The sequence below is a fragment of the Engystomops pustulosus genome, chromosome 6, assembly GCF_040894005.1.
Source record: "Engystomops pustulosus chromosome 6, aEngPut4.maternal, whole genome shotgun sequence".
Classification (NCBI taxonomy): domain Eukaryota; kingdom Metazoa; phylum Chordata; class Amphibia; order Anura; family Leptodactylidae; genus Engystomops; species Engystomops pustulosus.
The window spans coordinates 111,664,754-111,689,810 of record NC_092416.1 but is presented as its reverse complement, the minus strand read 5'-3'; the positions used below and the strand labels follow the sequence as shown (position 1 = coordinate 111,689,810).

At 41.2% G+C, this 25,057-nt stretch overlaps 1 protein-coding gene across 3 annotated transcripts in view; it reads right to left on the bottom strand.

Moving 5' to 3' along the window:
* Positions 1 to 963: 963 nt before the first annotated feature.
* The window catches only part of PEDS1 (plasmanylethanolamine desaturase 1), a 42,039-nt gene continuing 17,945 nt past the window's right edge, over positions 964 to 25,057 (bottom strand). Inside the window, exons 3-7 of one of the 3 annotated variants that reach the window (XM_072110605.1) lie at positions 16,212 to 16,303; positions 15,413 to 15,557; positions 14,937 to 15,149; positions 9,350 to 9,410; positions 964 to 6,921 (exon numbers count right to left, since the gene is read on the bottom strand). In XM_072110605.1, the coding sequence (XP_071966706.1) occupies positions 6,828 to 6,921; positions 9,350 to 9,410; positions 14,937 to 15,149; positions 15,413 to 15,557; positions 16,212 to 16,303 (605 nt within the window). In that variant the 3' untranslated portion in view covers positions 964 to 6,827. Of the gene's footprint in view, positions 6,922 to 8,662; positions 8,873 to 9,349; positions 9,411 to 14,936; positions 15,150 to 15,412; positions 15,558 to 16,211; positions 16,304 to 25,057 lie in introns of those variants that run through there. The other 2 variants (XM_072110606.1, XM_072110608.1) reach the window with 2 other exon arrangements.

Below are 25,057 nucleotides of genomic sequence, written 5' to 3'. Positions count from 1 at the left end.
CCCGTCTCATCTATCCCCAGCACCCCGCTCTCATGGCCTGAGCATTTAGGTATACAATTTTCTTATTTGTACATGGTTCTGTGCTGATCCTTGAATTGTGTGTCCATCCATTATTGTGTTTCACCCCTCTTTTTGTTATTATCCTGCATTTGTATGGACCTGTCTAAAGATTTGATTAGCTCACCATTGATAATATTTATTTCTGTACATTGTTGTATACTATATTGTGGCCAGTAGGGGGAGCTGGAGTTCCGGGAACAGTGCACATTATAATGTGTTGAGCATTTTCCCGAGGATGTCATTCATTTGTGACTTCGTTCACCATTTTTAAAGGTTTTTAAGCATGTTTTGTGGTGTATTTTTCTATTAATAAAGATATTATTTGCTTGATCTATTTTCCATGCCTCTGTTCTTTTTGTGGCTTTTCACAGTACACATATGGCACATTGTGGACCCACTATGGAGAAGGCTCACAGGGCAATGCTGTACACCAGACACACCATTTTTTCCCTGTGTGCACAAGTAATAAAGTAATAAAGACTTTATACATTGTATAGTCCCGGTTTTGCAACTTCCTGAAATCCTTAGGGTGCATTCACACATGGCAGTAACACATGCATTTTCAAACGTTTCAGGACAGCTGAGAAGAGGATATTTGCTTGATTTCATAGCTGTTAACACATGCGTTTTCTAACCTCATTGTTAACACAATGTTAGCTTCATGTTTACAAAACACATGTGGTATTGCATTGGTTTGTTAAAACAATGTTAACAGCTATGTAATCAGGCAAATCTCTTCTCAGCTATTGTGATGCTTTTGAAAATGTATGCGTTACCATTACGTGTGAACACACCCTCAGATATTCCTTAAACAGGGGTCACATAGATTGACTATAGAACTCGATACACAGAAATGCAGGACGCATGGACAGTAAATAAAAACAAAAAACACAGTTTCCACAATCTGTTAGTAATGTCTAATTTGTTTTCTCCATTATAAATATATTTACATTTAGAACAGGCAATTAAAAGTCTTTCTTATACAGAAAAAGTCAAGATTTTAAGGCTTTATATTAAAGATGAAGAAACAAAGAAAATGCAATAAGCACCTTAAAATGAACATCAATCTTTACCACCATCTATACTACACACTGGAGTTTACATTGATGGCCACTCTTGGCTGCAGATGGATTAGGCATAAGAACAGGAATTCAGGGTTATTGGAACTATGTACTTACTGATATGTCTGACACACCCTATGTGGGACGAGACAAGACCACGGGAAACATTTAAGTGGCTAAATAAAGTAACAAAGTTTTGTCATGTCATATGAGATACAACCAATCCCAATCATTTTCATAATCCTTGGACAACCAAAGTATGTGTGTGTTACTCATCACAAGAAGGAGCAGGGTTGGCGGTGGGTAGGGTGTTTGGCCAGTCACTCAGCAATACTTTGGAGATTTGTCCTAGTTCATCTGGAGGTTGTCCAGAACACAATGGAGTATATGCCACAGTCAGTTGATGCTGTGTAAATATGCTGCTTGTCCTGGTGCCATTGGGATTGTTTGTGATTCTTTTCCAAATGTAACTCATTGGGGAAATTTAACAATGTGTCTGTCTCAAGTTCCCCCAGTTTCTGGCTAGGAAACACTAGTCTTTTGCTGTCCCAGTTGTCTATGGAATATGCATTAAAGTTTTGTCTACACATGTAAATAAAGTTTTATCACTGAACTGCAAAGAATCTTGCAACCCTACAAAATACTTTGCAGGGGGGGGCGATTTATTAAAAGAAAACTACCATTCTGAATAACAAAAAAAACCCAGACTACTCACATGCAATCCTCTACACCCCGCTGTTGGCACTGGCTCCTTTAATGTTGGCACGCCAGGATTGCCTGGAAAAAGGACTTACAATTAGCAGCCCGGAGGATGAGGACGAGATGTCCGGCACTCTGCGCTGCTAATGATTCAATAATTACTTTTTTTCAAGTAATCCAAGTGTCTCAACATTAAAGAAAAACACAGAGGCGATCAGGATGAAGAGGAGCGCAAATGAGTATCTGTAGTTTGTTTTTTGTTATTCAGAGTGGTAGTTTTCCTTTAAATGCTTACCACCACGTTTATGACACAGAAAAGCTGTAAATTGTGATCCATCCCTTATCTGTGCTATAACTTGCAGATGTTGCAAAAAAGTGAGTGGGTTTTAGCAACAGGGCAGGCCCTTACCTTGGCTATTACAGCATAACTGTAAAGTTATAGTGATTTTACCAAATTATATGTGATTTCCCCTCTGAAAACAAACAAAATAATGATACTTTGTGCTGCTCATCCTTTTCTTTCCAAAGTTATGGCATTTTCTGTTCTGAAAGTGTTTGACAATCTTTCTCAGCTTCCATCACATGGAGGAGCAGGGAACATGTAATAAGTGGGATAAATCATTAGTACACCAGTTACATGCAGTCTATAGCCTGTGCTGTGTGAGCACTAAGGGTTTATAGCTTATCTGCAGAGAGCTGATACTGCCAATGACAAGGTGGGGGAGGGGAGCAGCATAAGGACAGGAGACAGATAAAGTTCTGTACAATTACAGACTTGAATGGAGGTACTGATAGGGAACAGGGATATCTTGTACCTCACTATTCTGTGCAGGAGACATCTGCATCCACTGTTTAGTACACATCCAGCTCTTCTACATTCACTGTCACATGGCCTCCTACCCTGTGATCAGCAGCTCCTCTCCTCCCATGAAACCATCTGATAAACATAGGGCAAACAATCTATGGACTCATAGGGCTTATCAGTACATGGAGAGGCAGCAGCCATTGCCTGGGTTTCTATTTCTGGTCTTATTTCTGCAAAATATTCTCCAAATGTACCTTTTAATACATTTGGTGCACTGTCGTGCACATTCATGCATATTCCATCTTGGCGTTTCAATTTCTCACCATTTCAAGATCTACGTTTGGAACATTTCTCTGAGATGATACCCAGGTTACATTGATGCTTTATAATGAGCTTTTCCTCCCACAATTGAGTTTCAGGTGTCTTGGTAAGAATTGCTGATAGAAATGTTTCAGTTCATAGGTGAAAGCTGCAGAACTGGCCACAATATAGAGGAGCAAAATGGCAGTTAATTGGCACTTGGAACCAGATCTCCACCATCACCAGCTATAAGGTTACATTCTAAAAAAAAATATACAACCTATAAATCATATGCTGGAGTAGTAGTTTTCCTCCAGGTTTCAAAAAGTATAAGGGTGCCTAACATTTCAGAAAACTTTAAAGTGATAGATATATAGGAATTTGTTTTGGCATTTTCAAGGACTTTTCACCTCTAAGGGTTATGGATGTAATTTTGTTAGCCTGGGTGAAGGCCCAACATCTCTGACATTTCAGATATACAGTTAAAGGAAACCTGTCACCAGGATGAAGGATTGTAAACCAAGCACACTTAGGCCGGTTCCACACTTGCGAGTGTGGTGCGATGAACTCGCATCACACTTGCAATGCATGCTGCCCGGGTCTCCCAGCCCGAACACTGCAAACAGGAACTGAACTGACATGCTGAATTCAGTTCCTGTTTGCAGCGTTCGGGCCAGGTGATCCAGGCAGCAGGCATTGCGAGTGTGATGCAAGTTCATCGCACCACACGTGCAAGTGTGGAACCAGCATTACATGCTGGTGTGTTTTCCCTCTGGCAGGAACTGCTCTTCTTTTAGATTATTATGCCCTTAATTTTTGAAAAAAAGGCTTTAAAATTATACAAATGAACCTGAGGAGCTTCAGGCTGCATAGCTGTTAATTGAGCCTGTTGTCCCTCAGGCTAATTTGCATAATGCTTAACACCTTACTAACATGCACCGTAATAGTATGGCACACGTCGGGTGCCGGTGCATGGAGAGGGCTCACAGGCTGAGCCCTCTCCATAGCCGGTATGTCTTTGCAGCAATCTCAACGATCGCTGCCAGCGGCTTCAAAAGGATGGCGCCAAAGATCCTCCCTCCCCGTGACAACATTGTTCCGGAAGACCCGAGGCTGTCTCGTTTTAACCCATTAATTACAATGTGCTAATTGCACATTGTAATGTATGAGGATTTAAATCCCCATTATACTGCCATACTGTAGTATGGCAGTATATGGTAGGATCGATCAGACAACCTAGGATTAAAGTTCCCTAGGGTCTGAAAAATAGGGAAAAAAAAACCCTAAAAATTTTAAATCACACTCCTTTCCCTAGAAGTCATAAATAAAAAATCATAAACAAGTTAGGTATGGCGAAAATGCCCGATGAAAATATAATAATGTTTTTTCACTGCGTTTAAGTCTAAAATGATGCTTTTTGGCCATTTTGAAAAACATAAAATTCTATACAAAGTGATCAAAGTGACTGTACGACCTTTTGATCACTGTTTATAGAATTTTATGTTTTTCAAAATGGCAAAAAAGCGCCATTTTAGACTTCAATGTTAGCATTGAAACGGTCATCAAAAGTCGCAAAAAAACCCCCCCAAAAACACACCCACAGCTCCGTACACCAAAGTATGAAAAAGTTATTGGCGCCAGAAGATAGCACAATATAAAAAAAAAAAATAAATAAAATTTGTACATGAGGTTTTACTTTTTGTAGATGTATGAAAACAAAGACCCAAAGAATAAAGTAGACATATCATTTGGGGCCATAGTGAAAGCCGTAAAATCCAAGCCCACAAAAAACCGGTGCAAATGCAGGTTTTCACCATTTTCACTGCTTTTGGAATTTTTTCCTCCACGTTCCAGTATGCGACATGGAAAATTAAATACCATCACTATCAATAAAGTTGAAGATTTTCAAAGGTGGGGAGTGAAAAATGGAAATGAAAAAACAAAGGGCCAGGTCGCTAAGGGGTTAAAGCCTTTTCTTGTATAAAAAAAAAAAAAAAAAAGGGAGGGCATAAGAAGTTAAAAGAAGTGCAGATCCTGCACACACCAGCGTGTAAGTGTACTTGATTAACAATCATCCTGATGGTAGATTTTATTTAATACATCAAGAAGCATGCCTGGAGCATGGTTAGAGAAGAAAAGGGATTTTTGCTCTAATAAGATATATCACAAATGTTTCTTATGTTCAATCATATTAATTTATGCTAAGTTTGCTGAAAATTGGAGGTAGAAAACCAAGGGCTATTTCTTGCCTGCTGTTCTTTTAAGCACATTTGAAAACATTTTATTGAGTCAATTATCTTCAGGTCTTTTGCACATTGTCACAAAAGTTGTAGAACAGTGGTGTTTGGGTCTTATTGTATCTCAGATTTCAAACGAGGTTTGTTATGTTGAATTATGCATTACAGAGATACAAGGAAGCATGATTTCAATGGGAATATGAAGCTGTCTGGCAGCACAAATGGTCCCTACAAAACCTCGGAACTGCAGGGTTGTGTTGTGCTGCTTTACAGCCTCTTGAGAATGAGGCCTTTAGGTGATCTCAGGTCATACCTTGTGTTCTAATAGGGTGTAAAGCAAAAAACTTGGAGGATCCTCAGCACTGCATCTCACCTTAGTAGCTCAGAGCCTCAGGGTGGTTTCCTATTGGTATGTATAATGCTCAGCCGTTGCGTTGTTTCTCAGTAAAAAGAAAAATACTAAAGGTTTAACATTGCTTCGAAAACATAACACCTGCTTTCAAAAACTGATCTGTCACCAGTTTGTTTTTTTTTTCTTGTGCACTCATAGACTTCTATTGCCTTTCATGATTCGCATCAGTGGAAATCAATGGACAGGTTTAAATTTTTTAAACACTCATATAAATCAATGGCTCAGTGAGGCATCTGTGAAAATTACTGAACACACCACCAATGTGAAAGAGCCCTTACTGTGAGCATTCTCCTCCTGGAAGACCTGAAACATAATACCACATATCCCAATATAAAAGTACAGCTGATTGTTGGGAGTAAACATGAGATCTTTTCAAATTCAGCTATTCCCGTCAGATACAAAAAAAAATTTTAGTAGCAAGTTATTAAACGTCATATTCTCTGGTGCAGCTGCAGCCTCTACCTCCAGTACTCGCCCCTCACAATTACAGGCCTACTTAACAGCTGAAAGTTTTATTGATTTGTTTCCTAGTTTTAAAAAAATAATCTCTCTACACTACAAGAGCCTCATCCCTTTTCACAAGTTAGGAGGTATGTAAAAATATCATTTGTTTTCTTTTATAACGGTGTGAAGTGAGAAGAAAAAAAAAAAGTATATCGCAACAGAGGTTTTGCGCAATCTGGAGATTGCAGCTTCACTTTGTCAGTATCATGCACCTATAGCCCTTCTCCACAAAAGAAAAATCATCAACTACACAGCAACAAAGAAAATAACCCAGAAAAACTACTCTTCATTTTTGCCTTAGGTCACCCCATGGTAATGGATTTCATGTTGATACAACAAATGTGATCGACTTCACTGATGCGTTTCCATAGTGCAAGAGAGAGTACAATCGTCCTCTTTTCTAGCTCATGTGCAGGTCACATGATGCTGAACAATGTGAAAAGTCATCTAGAACATCAGTGGGAAAAAAAAAAAAAACAAACAAACCCACAAACGCCCTTTCGACTTCTTGAGTGGGTTGAAAAGGGAATGCCACCAGGGTGAGAGGAGTGTGAGAGTCCTTGGATTAGAGTCTTAGAGAGTTTAGCACAACGTCCCCTTGTGCTTATTAGTCAGTTAATTCCACTTGAGTCTCTTATATTTGGCTAATGGCTTTTAGTTTTCATTTTTATGGTTTCATAGATTGGCAACTATTAGCAGAACAGGCTTAGCCAGCTAGGGATTATTTCACTTTCTGTGCCCACTTTAAGTCATCTGATCGAGGTTTTTCTCCGGTCAGGCTCTGAATAAGGTCTTCTAAGCGTTTCCAGAATCCAATCTTCTCTAAAGGGTAGTTTAGCCAACCTTTAAAAGACACAAGCACAGTGAGGATTCAAATGTGTTAACAATAAAGGAGGAAAGCTATGTAGCCACAACGTGGAGTAACATCTGGCCCACAAAAACAACATCAGCATCTGGGGAACCCACAGACTGTAAAAATGATGGCTAGAAATCGTGGATCATTTTTACAGATAAACCATCAGTCTATATACATTGCAGGTTATTAGTACAAGACATGGATGGGAACTGTTCAAATCACATCCACTTTATTTCGCTGTAATTCCCAGTGGGTTAGCCAAAGAGGATTACAATGTGTGTTACAATGATTTTTTTTTTTTTTTACAAAAACAAAAGCTTATATATTAACCCCTTAAGGACGCAGCCATTAAATAGTTTAAGGCTCAGCCCCATTTTTTGTATTCTGACTTGCGTTGCTTTATATGGTTATAACTTTTGAACACTGTTACTTATCAAAGCGAAATCAAAGTTTTCTCCTCACATGTTGTATTATTTACAAAAAAAAAAAAAAAAGATGATGAAATTTTTGAAAAATTTGCCATTTTCGAAATTCGAAGTCATTGTGTTTTCAGGCAGATAGATTTACCACCTAAATAAGTTGCTGAATAACATTTCCCATATGTCTACTTTACATTTTCATAATTTTTGAAATTTCTGGATAATTTGTTTTGATGTCACGCGGCTTACAAATCGAATAGCAATTTTTCGGATTTTCAGAATTGACTATTTTGGGGCTAAATACTGTTTTGAATAACATTTTTACATATTTAGCATCAAAACCCCTATATAACCAACCCATTTTCAAATCTGCACCCCAAAAGCTATCAGAAACAGCTTTTATGAAAATTGTTAACCCCTTGAGAACCCCCTTGTGAAATTAAACACCAGAAAAGTCTAATCTACGTTTCTAATCTACATTTTACCCTGCCCAGTTAGTTGCCTAGCAAGATTTGAGAAGAAATGTACTGCATATGGATGTCATCTGTGTGCGTTGTTTTTTTGCAGATCCATTGACTTGTATGGAGGTCCGTGGCCCCCTTTTTTTTCCCCACATGCTCTGCACATCCATGGCAAAAGACATGTGAAAAGACCCATAGAAATCAATGGCTCAGTATGCTTCCACCCCACCCCCCCAAAAAAAGGAAGAAAAAAAAAAAACAAAAAACAAAAAATACCACACACAACGGAAAGAATACTGTCATCAAAAACAGCTATTTGAATGAGCCCTAAAGCTGCAAAGCAATTTTGGTCATGTAACCAAAAAGTGTGTAATTAGTTTGAAAAGTTGTAACATGCCCATTTTTGGAAAAATATTTCTTAAAGGAAACTTACCAGTTAGAATGGTAGGGGTAAGCTGTAAGTACCGAGCACCAGCTCAGGGTGAGCTGGTGCCGGGACTTACTTTCGTTAGTGTTATAAACCGTGGTATCGCGGTTTTAACACTTTTTAAACTTTAGAGCAGGAGAGGCTTCGGCGCTGCATGCGCCTACATAGGAAATAGCGGAGATGTTGCGCGCGCTCGGTCGCGCGCAGCGCCGAAGCCTCTCCTGCTCTAAAGTTTAAAAAGTGTTAAAACTGCGATACCGCGGTTTATAACACTAACGAAAGTAAGTACCGGCACCAGCTCACCCTGAGCTGGTGCTCGGTACTTACAGCTTACCCCTACCATTCTAAATGGTGGGTTTCCTTTAAAGCGTAACTGTAAAGTTATTGGCAAAAAAGCCTCCGACAATAATTATAACAATACCTGTATCATGCTGCTTCCTATCCTGAGATGTAGGAGATATATATAAGACTATCTGTAAAACCTTCTCAGCTTTTCATGAGGTGGGCAGGACTTCCTGGTTGTGACATCATGGGCAGTGATGCCAATAGCACTAAGGGCATTCATGTGAACGTGCACAAACAGCGCAGCCAAATCAGGACACAGAATCAGTATTACTGCTTGTACAGGGATCTAGTGCAAAGCAAGGCAGGGAAGCTCTGCATCATACAGGAATCTACTACATCACAAATAAAATTATATATTAAAACATCTACAGGAGTAAGAAGATACACAACATTAAAATTATGTGAGAAGAGAAGATTTGCCTGATTACATAGCTGTTAACACATGCATTATGTAAACACAATGTTATTGCAACAATGTTATTGTTGTTATTGTATATAGAATATATATTGTATATAGAATGCCGCCTTTAACAAAGTATTAACAAACACATCTTAACATAGCATTAATTAATGCCCACTGTAACACTTAACAAATACAGGTGTTAAAATATGCGTTTTGTAAAACAATCTTAACAGCTATGTAATCATGCAAATCTCCTCTTCTTAACTGTGGTACTGCCACGTGTGAATGTACCCTGAAACTTCTCTAGAAGACCACTTCTCTGAGAGGACCCCCACCTAAAAAAAAGGAATTAGTCCTTACCGGTAATTCGGTTTCCATAAGTCCACCATGATGGCCCCACTGGAGGTTGCTTCCCCTTCCTCTGTAGGGACAGGAAATTGAGAGCATTAAATAGTCCCTCCCTCAACCTCCCACCAGTGTTTATCAAATAACTACACCAGTATAGGTTTCAACACAATTTTATTTAGTATGTTAAATTCCACATACATAGGTAAAGACCCAAAAAAAGAAAACACTTTTATATACATGGGAGGGAAATATCAGGGCCGTCATGGTGGACTTATGGAAACCGAATTACCGGTAAGGACGAATTGCTTTTTTCCCATGTCATCCCCATGACGGCCCCACTGGAGACATACCAAATTTATGCCCAGTTAGGGAGGAACTACAGCCTGAAGCACTTTTCGGCCGAATGCCAGATCTCTGGAAGCCAAGACATTTAGCCTATAGTGCTCTGTAAATGTGACATTTGTACTCCATGTAGCAGCTTTGCAGATTTCTTCAATGGATGCACCTCCTCTCTCAGCCCAAGATGTAGACATGGCCCTAGTGGAATGGGCTTTAACTGAGAGCGGTAGTGGAACACCTTTAATTTTATAGCATTCCTTGATGGTATCCGTAATCCAACGTCCAGTGGTGGCTTTTGAAGCTTTCTTGCCTTTATTCCTTCCTGCAAATTGAATTAATAAATTTAAATCTTTTCTCCAAGAATTGGATGCTTCGAGATACTTAACAACAGTATGTCTTACATCCAGTAGATGCCACTTTTCTTCAACAGGATTTTTTGGATGATGGCAAAACGTGGGTAAGACTATTTCCTGGTTCCTATGGAAATTAGAGACAATTTTTGGTAAAAAATTTCTGTCAAGTCTAAGCGTGATCCTATCTTCTGCTACAGATAAATAGGGTTCACAAATAGACAAGGCCTGTAACTCGCCCAGTCTTCTAGCTGATGTAATGGCGATTAAAAAGGCGGTTTTTAGTGTCTGAAAACGCATATTACCGGGGTCGATAGTTAAAGCCTCTAGGACTAGAGATAGATCCCACTGAGGGGATGACTCTTTAACAGTAGGACGTAAGTGTGAACAGGCTTGAAAGAACCTCTTTACCCACCTATGTTCTGCTAGCGCTGTATCGAAGTAGGCACTCAGGGCCGAGACCTGGACTTTCAAGGTGCTAGGTCTTAGTCCCTTCTCAAACTCCTGCAGAAAATCAAGAATCTAACAGATATTTGGGGAATCCTGGTTAGGCATATCTTTTGACCAGGAACAAAACTTTTTCCATATTTTAAAGTATATAGCATGGGTTACTGGTTTTCTACTATTCCTTAAGGTTTTTATTACCTTATATTATAAGCCTTTTGATCTTAAAAAGGTGCTTTCAGGATCCAGGCTCCTAGGTTTAGAAACCCTGGGTTCTGATGCAGGACTGGTCCCTGCTGTAGAAGGTCCAACCTGGGCAGGATAAAAGGAAAGTCTAGCGCCAATTTCTGTAGAATTGGAAACCAATTTCTCTTTGGCCAAAAGGGTGCTGCTAAGATGAGCTTGGTTGGACTGACTAGCAGCTTTTGCAACACTTTGCTTATCAATGGAATCGGAGTAAAAGCATACACTAGGTTTTGGTTCCAGGTCTGTGAAAATGCATCTAGTCCCCAGGGGACTTCCCTTGGGTTCAAGGAGAAGAACTTTTTCACTTTGGAATTTTTCCTCGAGGCAAAAAAGTCGATGTCCGGGAGTCCCCATCTTAAAACGATTTCTTGGAAGACTTCCTCGTTCAGGCTCCATTCGTGGGGAAGGATTTGAGACCGGCTGAGGTAATCTGCTACTATATTCTCTGAGCCCCTCAGATGGATGGCCGAAATCGACTGGATATTTTCCTCTGCCCACAAAAATATTTGTTGTGATATTTTCAGTAGCCTTTTTGACCTGGTACGTCCGTGTCTTCTTAGATAGGCAACCGTGGTGGTGTTGTCCATGTAACTTTCACATGGTGACCTTTCAGCTCGTTGGCACAGGATTTTAGAGTGTTCAGGACCGCTCTTAGTTCTCTTTTGTTTGAAGAGGTCTGTGCCATTTCCCAGGTCCAGTAAACCTGAACGTATTTGCCTGGAAGGAGAACCCCCATCCGGTACTGCTGGCGTCTGTTTGAATCTGGGTTAACGGCCATTGGACCCAATTTACACCTTTCTGCCGATTCCTGGGATTCCTCCACCAACTTAGTGATTTCTTCACTTTTGAGGGTATTATCAATGGCCAATGTAGATGATGATGGTTTCTGTCCCATTTTGCAAGAATCCATGACTGCAATGTTCTTGAGTGATTTTGGCCCCAGGCCACACTCTGGATGCTAGATGTCCTGGTCCCCAGGAGACTCATAGCTATCCTTACTGACACAGACTTCCTCTTCTCAAATCTCTTGATTTTCCCAAGAAGATTTTCCATCTTTTCCTGTGGAAGATAAGAGGTCTGTGTTAGAGAATTTAAAGATACTCCTAAAAATTCTTTTATGTGACTCGGAATTAAATCTGATTTTTCTAAATTTATGATCCATCCCAAGGATTGTAAAACTTCTACTGTTGTATCCTTTTGGCTTTCTAGAAGACTTACTGAATCTCCTATTAGTAGGAAGTCGTCTAAGTATGGAACCACACAGATTTCCTCAGTTCGGAGATATTTTACTGCCTCCGCCATGACCTTGGTAAAGACCCGGGGGGCTGAGGAGAGACCAAAAAGGCAATGCAGTAAACTGAAAAGGAAATTCTTCCCCAGAGGGAGATAATACAGCAAATCTTAAGTATTTTTGTGATTTTGTGTGGATAGGCACGTGATAATAGGCATCCTTGAGATCCAAGGTACATAAAAAAGCTTTGTAAGGTATTGAAGGTGTAGTAGATTTTATTGATTCCATTTTGAATTTGACATAGGTTACCCACTTGTTCAAATATTTCAAATTTGTGATCAATCTGAAAGCTTCATTTGGCTTGTTTATTAGAAATAAAAGGTCTACTTGTTCCCGAATCTTGGCTGTTCTTTAGTGGGACGAAAGATCCGAAAAAAACCTGCTTCTTGGGTTGTTGTTTGGCCTCCGGAAATCCTTTCGTTTTATCCGCTGCTATTAGGTAAGATTTCCATCAATTCTGGCCCAAACAAGAATTCACCCGAAAAAGGCAGGCTACATAGTTTGGCTTTAGAACATACGGCTCCAGACCACTGCCTCAACCAAAGGGCTCTTCTAGTTGCCTTAGATAGTGCAGCTTCTCTTGCTGAAAACCGAATGGTTTCGGCTGAGGCATCTGCCAGAAAAGCTGCTGCTGATCTTAATAACGGAATAGAGTCTAGCATTTCTTCTCTAGACGTGCCTTCTCTAAGATGATCCTCCAGCTGTCCTAGCCAAAAGAACAGAGTACGGTATACTGAGGTAGTAGTAATATTAGTTTTTAGAATTGCCATAGAAGTTTCCCAAGCTTTCTTGAGCAAACAATCTGATTTACGGTCCATGGCATCTTTCAGCTGGGTGGAATCTTCAAATGGTAAATCAGTTTTCTAGACCACCTTAGCTATAGGAATGTCAACCTTAGGCACACTGTCCCAGATTTTTGTTTCTTCTGAATCAAATAACAGACGGTTTTTAAACTCCTTAGGAATTGTCATACGCTTCTCCGGTTCCTTCCATTCATCCTGGATAAGATCCTTCAAGCTTTCAATAACAGGAAAAACTCTAACTTTCCTTCTCCTTAATCCACCAAATAATTCATCTACTACAGACCTCTCCTCTATGGTGTCTTTAATATTCAAGGTATCTCTTAATGCTTTGATCAGCCCATCCAAATCCTCATTAGGAAACAAATATTTGGGGTCATTTGGTATCGATTGCTGCGTCACCATATCCTGTTCTTCCATGTCTAACTCATAAGAACAAGAGGGCTGCTCGTCATCTGAATCCAGACATACAGGGTTCTGCTCTTTTAACACTTTGTCCAAACAATCTTTAAATAAACTTTTCTTATAGGCAATATCCAATTTTGTGTTACAAATGTGGCAGGTTTGGATGGTGCCTTCTTAGGTTTTTCTTTATCACAAACTTTAGATGTTTCTTTTTCTTTTACAGGGATATCCTTCTCCTGTTGTTAGAAAAAGAAAAGGAGTATTACTTATTAGAAGCAGACTCCAAAAAGCATATATAGTGCCAAAACCTATTGGCATTCAGCTAATGTCCTACTTACAGAGCCCAGGGTTAAGGAACAGAATTCAGCCTCTTCCATGCTGGGATATTCACTGCTCCACATAGACCTCAGCAGACTTGCAGACTCGGTGGGGACTTCTCCACACTTACCCTCCAGCGTCTGACGTCATCTTTAACGGCCTGTCTCCTAGGCAGAGACGCTGAGGTCTCTGACGTCACTGCCAGTTTTTGCCCCGTAACCCGGAAGTGACTGAGCGCATGAAAACGCGCTGTGTCGGCTGCCGCGGACCCCCGAGAGGGCCGTAAAAAGCTGCCGGCACTGCCCGCTGCCCGTCCGCAGGAGACAAAAATGGCGATCCGGGACCTGGAGACCCCAAGTAGGACTCACGAGGAGGCCGGACGGGGGAAGCCCAGCGGAAACGAGCACGCACGAGAGGTACGAGATTCCACACCGCACCCCCCCCCGGAGGAGAGAGAGGTTTTTACTCTCAACCTTATCCCTGTAGGGACAGGAAAAACACTGGTGGGAGGTTGAGGGAGGGGCTATTTAATGCTCTCAATTTCCTGTCTCTACAGAGGAAGGGGAAGCAACCTCCAGTGGGGCCGTCATGGGGACGACATGGAAAGATTGAATAAAACAAAACAAACAAATAAACAATCACCGATTTTATTTATTTTTTTTGTCATTATACTCTAGGGAAGTTGCCTCCTATCTGCAGACCACCACTTTCCTGTGCAAAGAGATCTGCTTAAAAAGGTTGCACTGTATATATACTGTGCTTTGTGTGCAGTATCTTATCCATTTATTAGAACTGATGGGGAGACATACATATTTCTACTACATTTAAACTTTCAAACACAAACAGCTCTGCTACATACCATTTCTGGTATGTAATTGGATGATGATGATTGAATTGTGATTAGTCCTGGAGCTTCTCACACGCTGCCGGGACCGATATTCTCCTGCTACTGATCAGAAGTGTGCATGTGCAAGTAACCCCACCCACCCTCTTCTCCTCTACTCCATCTAGCAAGGGATTTCCATGACAACCAACCAAAGAAAGTCAGAGAGATAAGGTTACTGATAGCTTCTAGCCTGCTAGCTGACAAACGGCTGCAGATAGATAATGAGTGTAAAATAGAGAATTGCTTATTTTGGCTTAGTGTAGAGCCGAGTAAAAGTTTTTATACTTTACAGTTTTACTTTAAAAATGCATGGGAACTACAGTAATACACAAGGTATACTATGGACCATGCTGGCAACAAACTTGCTCTGTAAAGATTGACATCAGTCAGAATCAAGGACTGTGATAGAGTACCAATCAGTAGTATCCTTTTGTTTACATGAATGCATACCTCTTTACTATTTGATTACAGTTTCTATTGATCTGAATAGCAGCCATAGCAAAGATATTCAGAAATATACCTGTTGTGATGCAAAAATAGGTCTCATGTGGAGACACATGATGGATGCGGTGGTGCTTGCGGGGTAGGATGATGTGCCAGTCTTGAAGGAAGACCACCCAAGAAGGAAGACCAAAGTATGTGTGAGACCACTTATGAATCTGGTTGGTGAGCGTCACAAACATCGCCAGAGCAAAGATAAAACATTCGGTGGCATACGTCTTATAGAAGATATCTGTAAAGGATGAGAATTGTCACATGGTGCACATATAATAAGGAGCATTCAGAACCACACTAGCAATTCTGTTGTTGTAGTGTTATATGACATCCAAGGAGCATTCAAAATTCTGCTTGCTCCTAATTGGCACCTGTGAGAAGCATTACATTGCTCTAAAACATGAACAAGAGACTGTATACGCAATGCAGATAAACATTACACGAGGCACCGATCATTTGCTTCCAATACGTGAAAAAGAAACTTGTAAGTGACCTCAGTACCTGGAGAGAGGAAGAGGAATTTGTAGGCCATACAACCCAGAGGAATGATGGTCAGCATACAGTTATCACCATTGGTTTCTATAAAATCGTGTCTGGTGATTGCTGTGGGGTCGATATGATGCTCCCGAAAGGGTCGAATAAAGGCCTGAAATAGAATTGGGTAAAGCATGATGTATATTAAAAAAAAAATCTGGAGTATTTGGGTGATAACAAAGATTGCATTCTCTTGTCCTACATTTATAAGACATTCCATAAATTCTTAAATTTTTTTCATCAGAATTTGGGAAAAATATGGAATGTCTTATAAAATGTTAGTTCTATTCCTGATCTAAGAATGTAGGATTTTGGTTGAGATCAATGTGGATGTACTTTTTAATCATGCTCAGTAGTGAAGCTCCTACCCTACAGATCAGAAGGGAAGGTCTGCACTTATCTTACAACTGCTAGAGTGATCAGGAAAAAAGGAATGTCCAGTGTATACTGATTTATGTTTTAGTTTGCTTTTCCTTTGACTACATGTCTGTGGAGGTTAGTTGCTCCGATATACATTGAGATGAATTTTCCCCTCATATTCCAATTCAGAAAAACACATAAAAAAGTACTATAGGTTTAGAAGCCAGGCTAAAAAGGGGTCTCCTGGTGACAGGTTCCCTTTAACTGATAACAGGGATCTGTAGAAAAGTCATACAAGTATGCTTGCACAAAAAACATGGGTTGTCAATCAGGTGTCAGAATAACAGTTACTGTCCTGCACCTGCAGTTTCTTGGTGCTCTTATACAAATATAAAACACAACTCACTTTTCCAACAATTGGCAGCTCCACAGAGCCCCAAGTGTCTGCTCCCCAATGCACCAATCCGGAGGCAAAGTCAGCGGTTATGATTCCTGCAACTAAAGATAGATATAGTATAATAATCAGGACCAGGCACAAATGAAATAGCTTTCAGTTAGTTAGGGTTCTTTCTCACTACGTTTTTCACATGCGTAGTTCATAGTTTTTCACAGATGCTTTAACTCCTTTGTGTCATTTAACCCCTTAAGCCATTTTAGACCTTTAGGACCAGGCCTGATTTTTAAAATTTGCTGTGTCATTATAGGAGGTTATAACTTAATGACGCTTTAACTTAACCAGGGGATTTTGAGATTGTTTTACCATCACACATTGTACTTCAAAGTAATAGAAAAATTTTGATGACATCTTTTGTGTTTAGTTATAAAAAAAAAATTGAAATTTGGCAAAAATTTCTTAAAATTATTCATTTTCAAAGTTCAAAATTTTCTGCTTTTCAGGCAGATAGTCATAGCATCCAAGTAACTTTATAACCAACATTTCCAAAATGTCTGCTTTAGGGTTTTATGCGGTCACAATGACCGCAGCGTCTATAGGGCTGTTACTGCGGGATCCCGGCTACTGCCAATAGCACGGGCTCATCTTATGAGCCCGGGTGATCGCCATGACGTGATACTACGTCAAGGTGCGGGAACGACCCGCATCCTAAGACATAGTATCACGTCAAGGTGCAGAAAGGGGTTAATAAGCCAGTGTTTTCACATTTTACGGTAGTAGTTTTCCACAGATTCATTGTCCTTGGAAATAAATGGGCTGAGCTATGCCCCTTTGTCAACGAAATGCAAATGCCATGTGTGAACGTACCCTTAGACATGGGATACAATCACCCCAAGGAAACAATCTATACAGATGACATATGTGAGAACTAATATTCAGGAGTTTGGAAAGCTGGGTGGCAGGCCTTGTTGGAGTCATATCACGCTGAAGAAACAGATAATTAGAAAGGATGATATGCTGTCATATCACTAGGATAGGGGTGTCATCTATTGCTTTATAACAAGCTGGTTATCATTTGTTATCTTCTCCGCTTTGAACACAACGCATTTTATCTCTTAAGACACTTATCAACTATTTGTCTATTGATTTATATAATTGAACCTGGCGCTTTGGACAGAAAACAATGACAGAAAATCTTACCCTTCCTCTCCATGTTGATGTATTTGTTAGAATTATCCACCATAAGGTTACAGATTAATGGCAGCACTGTCTGTAATCTAAGGGTGATGGCACACATGGCGTTTTGAACGCGTTTTTGGGCCATTTTTAAGCAGTCCATCAAAAATTGCATGCCTTTTTGACCCGTTTTAATTAAGATAGTTGGTCAAATTTGTGAAAAACGGATGACGGATCACCCTAATAACGCAATATGGCGTACTGCTGTGCTCTGTCAAAGGTTGAATATAGCCTCCCTGCGGCAAAACTATAGAAAGATGTCCTTATCCACCTAATGAAACGGTAATATATAATATTTCTTCATTACTTGGGTTGACCACCCATGCAGACATCCGGTATCCTCCCACCATAAAACTTCTGCTACCCCCTCTCTTCTCACAGGTGATGCAGGCCATTTCCCACAGTAGCTACAATGCATCAAATCTAATAATCAGCACAAGTTTTTATCATTTATCATTCAGCCACATTTACAATGGCCATCATGGTTTTCCGGCAGGTAGGCCGCAAGTCAGTCCACACCAATGCACCACTGGAATAACCTCATATAGTGATATGCGCCTCTGTAGGAGTCTCTTAATAATAGAATTTAGCTGTGTTTTGTGTTTATTGAAGTTTAGTTTTCCCTCAAAGTAAGCCTACATTCACACGCTGTACCGTAGTACAGCTGGCATACATCGGCGCCAGGGAGAGGAGCAGGGGATGAGCCATCCTAGGACTCCATAGGAATACACAGGTGCCGGTGCCGTATTCTGTAGAAAGATAGGACTACTACGGGCTACTGAACAGTATGGCGGCGCACGTGTGCAGCACCGTACCGCTCCCGCACAGTGCTGCAGGGCAACTGAAGTGTATGATGGACATATATACGCCGGCCGTATATACGCCCCCCGATACGTTTGTGTGAATGTAGCCTAGGAAGATTTGTAAGCACAAACAGATTCCAAACCTTATAGTAAAAGGAAGAGGATCAATCTGTTCTAGCAGGTTGTCACAGCCCCCCCCCCCCCCGACTTCATGTACAGTAGTTCTTTCTTGTATGACAATATCCTTATTAGAAGGTTAGGGAAGGATTCATTCCCTGCATGGTAGGGGTATCAAACTCAATTTCCCATAGACCACATCATTCTTGCGGTTGCCATAAAGGGGCTAACTGTCATTTTATTACTGTATAAGTGCATCTACTCGATCTGTTCAGTAGTTACGTTCATACAGTATTAGCCAATTCAGGGCAACCACAAAACTATATTGTTAAATGATCCAAGACACCACCATGGTAAGTGTGTCTCCCAAAAAACAGTCAATACTCAGACTGACCCCACAGCAGCCAGAGTACCCCTACGGACGCTACAGTGCCCCCACAGCCACCAGAATGCCCCCCGCAGATGCCAAAGTCCACCCCATAGCTACTGTACGTTCACCCACAGTGCCTATGACTGCTGCCAATGCCCCCCACAGCTACCAGAGTGCTTCCACTGTAGTTACAGTGCCCGCCACAGCTACCACAGTGCCCCACAGTAGTCACGGTCCACCTCATAGTAGTCAGGGTGCCCCCACAGCGGCCACAGGGCCACCCACAGCAGCCACACTGCCCCCGGCAGCTGTCACAGTGACCCCCCAAAGTAGCCAGCAGCCTCACCTGCTGGAAAGGTGAGTATAGTAGTTACCGTGCCGCACTCCTGACTAGCGCAGCCTTAGGGCAGGGAGCCACAATTATGAAGAGGAAAGGAATTTATTGGATATTTTAAACTTAAAAAAAAAATAAAATAATAAACAATAGTGGAGTGTGGAATATTATTTGCCCCCCTTAAGTTAATACTTTGTAGCGCTACCTTTTGCTGAGATTACAGCTGGAGGTCACTTGGGGTATGTCTCTATCAGTTTTGTGCAATGACAGACTGAAATTCTTGCCTATTCTTCCTCAGAAAACAGCTCGAACTCAGCGAGATTGGATTGAGAACGTTCATGAACAGCAGTTTTCAGCTCTTTCCATAGATTGGATTTTTGTCTGGACTTCACGTTAATTTGTGAACCTTCCATTGTAGATTTTGCTTTATGTTTGGGATCATTGTCTTGTTGGAAGATAAATCTCCGTCCCTGTCTCAGGTCTTTGGCAGACTCCAACAGGTTTTCTTCCAGAATTGTCCTGTATTTGGCTCCATCCATCTTCTCATCAATTTTAACCATCTTCCCTGTGAAGAAAAGCAGGCCCAAACCATGATACTGCCACACCATGTTTGACTGCGGGGACTGTGGGGGTGTGTTCAGGTTGATGAGCTGTGTTGCTTTTACACCAAATAAATAGTTTGGCATTGTGGCCAAAAAGTTTCATTGACCAAAGCACCTGCTTCTACAAGTTCGGTGTCTCCCAGTGTCTTGCCACTTCCATAAAGGCCATATTTGTGCAGTATACAACTGATTGTTGTCCTATGCACAGACTCTCCAACCTCAGCTGTAGATCTGCAGTTCATCCAGAGTTATAATGGGCCTTCTCCTCGTTTGTGTTGAAAGTTTAGTGGGACTGCCGGGTCTTGATACATTTCCAATGGTCTGATACTCCTTCCATTTCAAAAATCTGTAACTTTTTTATTTTTCCATGTACAGAGCTGTGTGACTGCTTATTTTCTGCATAACAAATTACACTTCAAAATGGTGGTATTTAATATTCCATGCCGTGTGCTTGGAAGCGGGAAAAAAATTCCAAATGCAGTGAACTTGGTAAAAAAAACGCATTTGTGCCGTATTCTTGTGGGCTTGGATTTTACAGATTTCACTGTGCACCCCAAATGTCGGGTTAAAGGTTGTAAAGCCGTATTTGTATCCAAATTTCTCAAAACAGAATCACACACCTGCCTTTTGGGTTCCTAGATTTTCATGATGCTCTCTGTGCTTTAACCCCCTTCGTGACCAGGCTCATTTGTACCTTGATGACCAAGGCCTATTTTTCAAAACCAGCATGTGTCATGTTATCTGGTAATAAATTTAGAACACTTTAACTTGGTGTTTTTGAGATTCTGAGATTGAGTGTTTTTTTTTTTTTTTTTCCGTGACATGTCTTACTTCTAGTTAGTGGGAAATTTTGGTTCATATATACACTCACCGGCCACTTTATTAGGTACACCTGTCCAACTGCTCGTTAACAATTTCTAATCAGCCAATCACATGGCGGCAACTCAGTGCATTTAGGCATGTAGACATGGTCAAGACAATCTCCTTCAGTTCAAACCGCGCATCAGTATGGGGAAGAAAGGTGATTTTAGTGCCTTTGAACGTGGCATGGTTGTTGGTGCCAGAAGGGCTGGTCTGAGTATTTCAGAAACTGCTGATCTACTGGGATTTTCACGCACAACCATCTCTAGGGTTTACAGAGAATGGTCCGAAAAAGAAAAAAAAAACATCCAGTGAGCGGCAGTTCTGTGGGCGGAAATGCCTTGTTGATGTCAGAGGAGAATGGGCAGACTGGTTCGAGCTGATAGAAAGGCAACAGTGACTCAAATCGCCACCCGTTACAACCAAGGTAGGCAGAAAAGCATCTCTGAACGCACAGTATTTTCTTGGCACTCTTTGGGCCCCTTGGTACCAATTGAGCATCGTTGCAATGCCACAGCCTACCTGAGTATTGTTGCTGACCATGTCCATCCCTTTATGACCACAATGTACCCAACATCTGATGGCTACTTTCAGCAGGATAATGCGCCATGTCATAAAGCTGGAATCATCTCAGACTGGTTTCTTGAAGATGACAATGAGTTCACTGTACTCAAATGGCCTCCACAGTCACCAGATCCTAATCCAATAGAGCATCTTTGGGATGTGGTGGAGCGGGAGATTCGCATCATGGATGTGCAGCCGACAAATCTGTGACAACTGTGTGATGCCATCATGCCATGCATTTTTCTTGTGATGTCTTGCTGGTTTTAATTTTTTGATGAACTAAATAAATTGAACTAAACATTTTTTAAATTTTACACCAGTGCGGATTGAGTGGATATTTCTTTTTTCCTTCCTCCCTACAATTTTCCTTGGACCTAGACCAAGCGTATTCCATCTCTTATCCAGCACAGAGTTACTTTCAACATGCATTTCTGTGGGTGAGCATAAGCATTTTTTTCTATTTTTTCCGTGTATATATACTGAGGCCCCTCAGGCTGGCTGGCTATATACTTGTTGTAAGGGTTGAACAATGCATTTTCCAGGTTTTTTTGTTAAAATTCGAATATAAGCCAAGATACCTGAGTATATATGGTATATAGCACCAACAGATTCCGCAGTGCTGCACAGTGCTTTCCATATCAGTCCCTGTCCCCATGGGGCTTACAATCTAATCAACTACCAGTATATTTTTGGAGTGTGGGAGACAACAGGAGGACACCCACACAAACATGGAGAGAACTAACAAACTCTTTGCAAATGTTGACCTGGATGGGACTTGAACCCAGGACCCCACGGCCAAGCCCGAGACCCCTTCGTGACAGGCGGAGAAATCCGTATGGGTTGTCACCAAGGGGTTAACTAGAACCCTGAAAGTATGACAGGGCAGGTGTATTTATATGGAGACTTGATTACCCACAGGTGAGTTATTGTTACTGTCCTATATAAGACCTCACAGCTCACAGTGCATGTCAGAGCACATAAGAATCATGAGGTCTAAGGAACTGCTAAAGCAATCAAGGTTTTTAAAGGCACAGTGGCCTCCATAATCCTTAAAGAGAACCCGTCATGCAAAATAACCCCCCTAAACTAAATATATTTTCATAAACTGCCATTAGAGAGCATTGCCTCTATCCCTTCATTGTCCCTCTACATGCCTGTAAACCTAAGCAATGAGGTCCTAAAGCTGTATGCAAATGACCTGTGAAATGTCCAATGAAGCATTAGCATATTCAAGCTGTCCACTCTATTCATGAGTGGGAGGCACAGCCACACCCCCAGTGCTTGACTGACAGCCTGTATAATAGTGTGAGGCTGTATAATGATGTGCTTCCTGGTGCTGGTGGCCACACCCCCTGCAGCCTGTGTGTGCATGTGTGTGTGTTTAGGAGAGATACAGCAGCTCCAGGCAGCCATGTTATAGCAGAACATGTCAGATTCATGTGTAGCTGATGTCTGTGTCTCTCCCCTGTATATTAGGAGGATGCAGCACACACACTAGCCATGCTTTACTATACATTACACACAGACATGAGCAGGGGGAGGAGAGGGGAGGGGTAACAGGGGTGACATCACTGCCTCTGACCATGTGACCAGCCTCATATACATGATAAAAATAGATGATTTTACAATAAATAATGTATGAAATAACTAGATAAAGGCTGGGATGGGATCCTTGTGAGCTGCTCCAATAGGTAGTAGTGACAGGACAAGTGACACAGACCTGATGACAGGTGTCCTTTAAATGGAAGAAGTTTGCGACTACCACAACCCTTCCTCGACCTGGCAACCCAGCCAAACTAAGCAATTGTGGGAGAAGAGACTTAGTGAGGGAGATTAAGAAGAACCCCAAGATCCCTGTGACTAAGCTCCTGAGATGCAGTGGGGAGATGGGAGAATGCTCCACAAAGTCAACTATCACTGCAGCCTCCACCAGTCGGGACTTTATGACAGTGTTCGCCCATGGAAGCCTCTCAGCCCGCATGGTTTTCAAAAACACACATGAAGGACTCCCAGATTGTAAAAAATAAGATTCTCTGGTCTGATGAAACGAGGATGGACCTTTTTAATGTTAATTCTAAGCAGTTTGTGTGGAGAAAATCAAGCACTGCTCATCACCTGCCAAATACAATCTCCACATGGTGGTGGCAGCATCGTGCTATGGGGATGTTTTTCAGCTGCAGGACAGGACAACTGGTTGCAATAGAATGAAAGATGAATGCGGCCAAGTACAGAGAGATCCTGGACATAAACCTCTTTCAGACTGCGCCGAAGGTTCACCTTCCAACACCACAATGACCCTAAGAACACAGCTAAAATAACAAAGAAGTGGCTTCATAACTGACCATTGTGACCATTCTTGACTGGCCCAGCCAGAGCCTGACCTAAACTTAATTGGAGACTTGAACTGGTTGTCCACCAACGTTCACCATCCAACTTGAGGGAACTGGAGAGGATCTGCAAGGAAGAATGGCAGAGGATCCCAAAATCCAGTTGTGCAAAACGTGTTGCTGTACTAGCTCAAAAGGGTGCTTCTATTTAATACAGAGTAAAGGGTTTGAATACTTAGGACCAGTTTTTCTCGATTAATAGATTAGCAAAAATTATCTATGTTTCTGTTTTTTTCTGTCAAGATGGGGTGTACATTAATGAGCAAAAAAAGAACTTTTAAAACTTTAAAAGGATCAGAATACTTTCTGTAGCCAAAAGAGTACAAAAGCAGAAAGAGCTTAAAGGGGTATTCTCATCCTGGGTATTCACAATCAGTTTGATAAATCTTCCATATATAAACATTTCTTCCATTAGATGTTATTAAAAAAAAATGTTCCTGTGTGAAGATAATTTCTCATAAATATAGTCAGGTTGTCCCTTAGAAACGAGAAAGCTTCCCCGGATACTGGATGGATCCCCTTTGCTGGATGGATTTCACAAATAAACAAAAAGGTTTTGTATATGAAGGGTCCTGGAGTTACTGCATGTCCCCCAGCCGTCCTGTAGTAATGATTGCTGAATCCAGGAGGTCAGGCAGGGCTCAATAGCGCATGTCTGGCCACCGCTGCCAGAGTGTGACGTGGTCGTAACCGAGGAAGCCATCTCGTTTCTAAGGGACAGAATGACTACATTTATGAGAAATTATCTTCACACAGGAACATTTTTTTTAATAACATCCAATTGAAGAAATGTTTATATATGGCAGATTAATGAAACTGAATGTGAATGCCGAGATGAGAATACCCCTTTAATGTTGGCTTCTTGTGCACCACATTTGTGACACTGTGTGGCTCCTACATATATTAACCCTCACTTCCCACGTGTGATTTTTCAGCACTGGCCCTTCCACCTACTCCAACCTGTATTAAATTAACCACAACAATGTGTTACCAGTAAGAGATAACCTTGGGAGTCGATGCAAATACTATGCAGCCAGTGTGAGGCCTATGGGTAGAGTTGCACTTCACCGTTGACATTCACCCATGTGCTAGCTTTCTATCACATCACACTGTGCAGAACACAGCAGCCTGATGCTTCCCACATAAAATGTAACTCAATTGAACTGGTCAATTTTTTTTTTCAAGGGGGGGGGGGTGCAGGAGTCAATATTCCCCATTCTTCAATCCCCACACACACAATTAACATTTCAGGGATTCATTTTTAACTGCATTTTGTCTAGATTTATTGGGGCATTACATAAATTCAATTTCAGCACAGCTACATCTAACTGTAGGCAGGTGTCAAGCCTTATACAGCACTGTGAAGCTCCGCTATCACAGTAAACCAGTTCCATCACATAGAGGCTGCCATTGTTGTCAAGGCCTTGTTACTTGGTCACATAGTGGAAAAAGCAGAAAAGCGGCACTCACCGGATTCGTGCAGAAAGATTTATTTGGACACACAGAGTGTAGACGTGGACATTTGTGCAGACCGCGGCAAGCGACGGCCGTTTCGCGCCTGTGTGGCGCTTTCTCAAGCCTTGA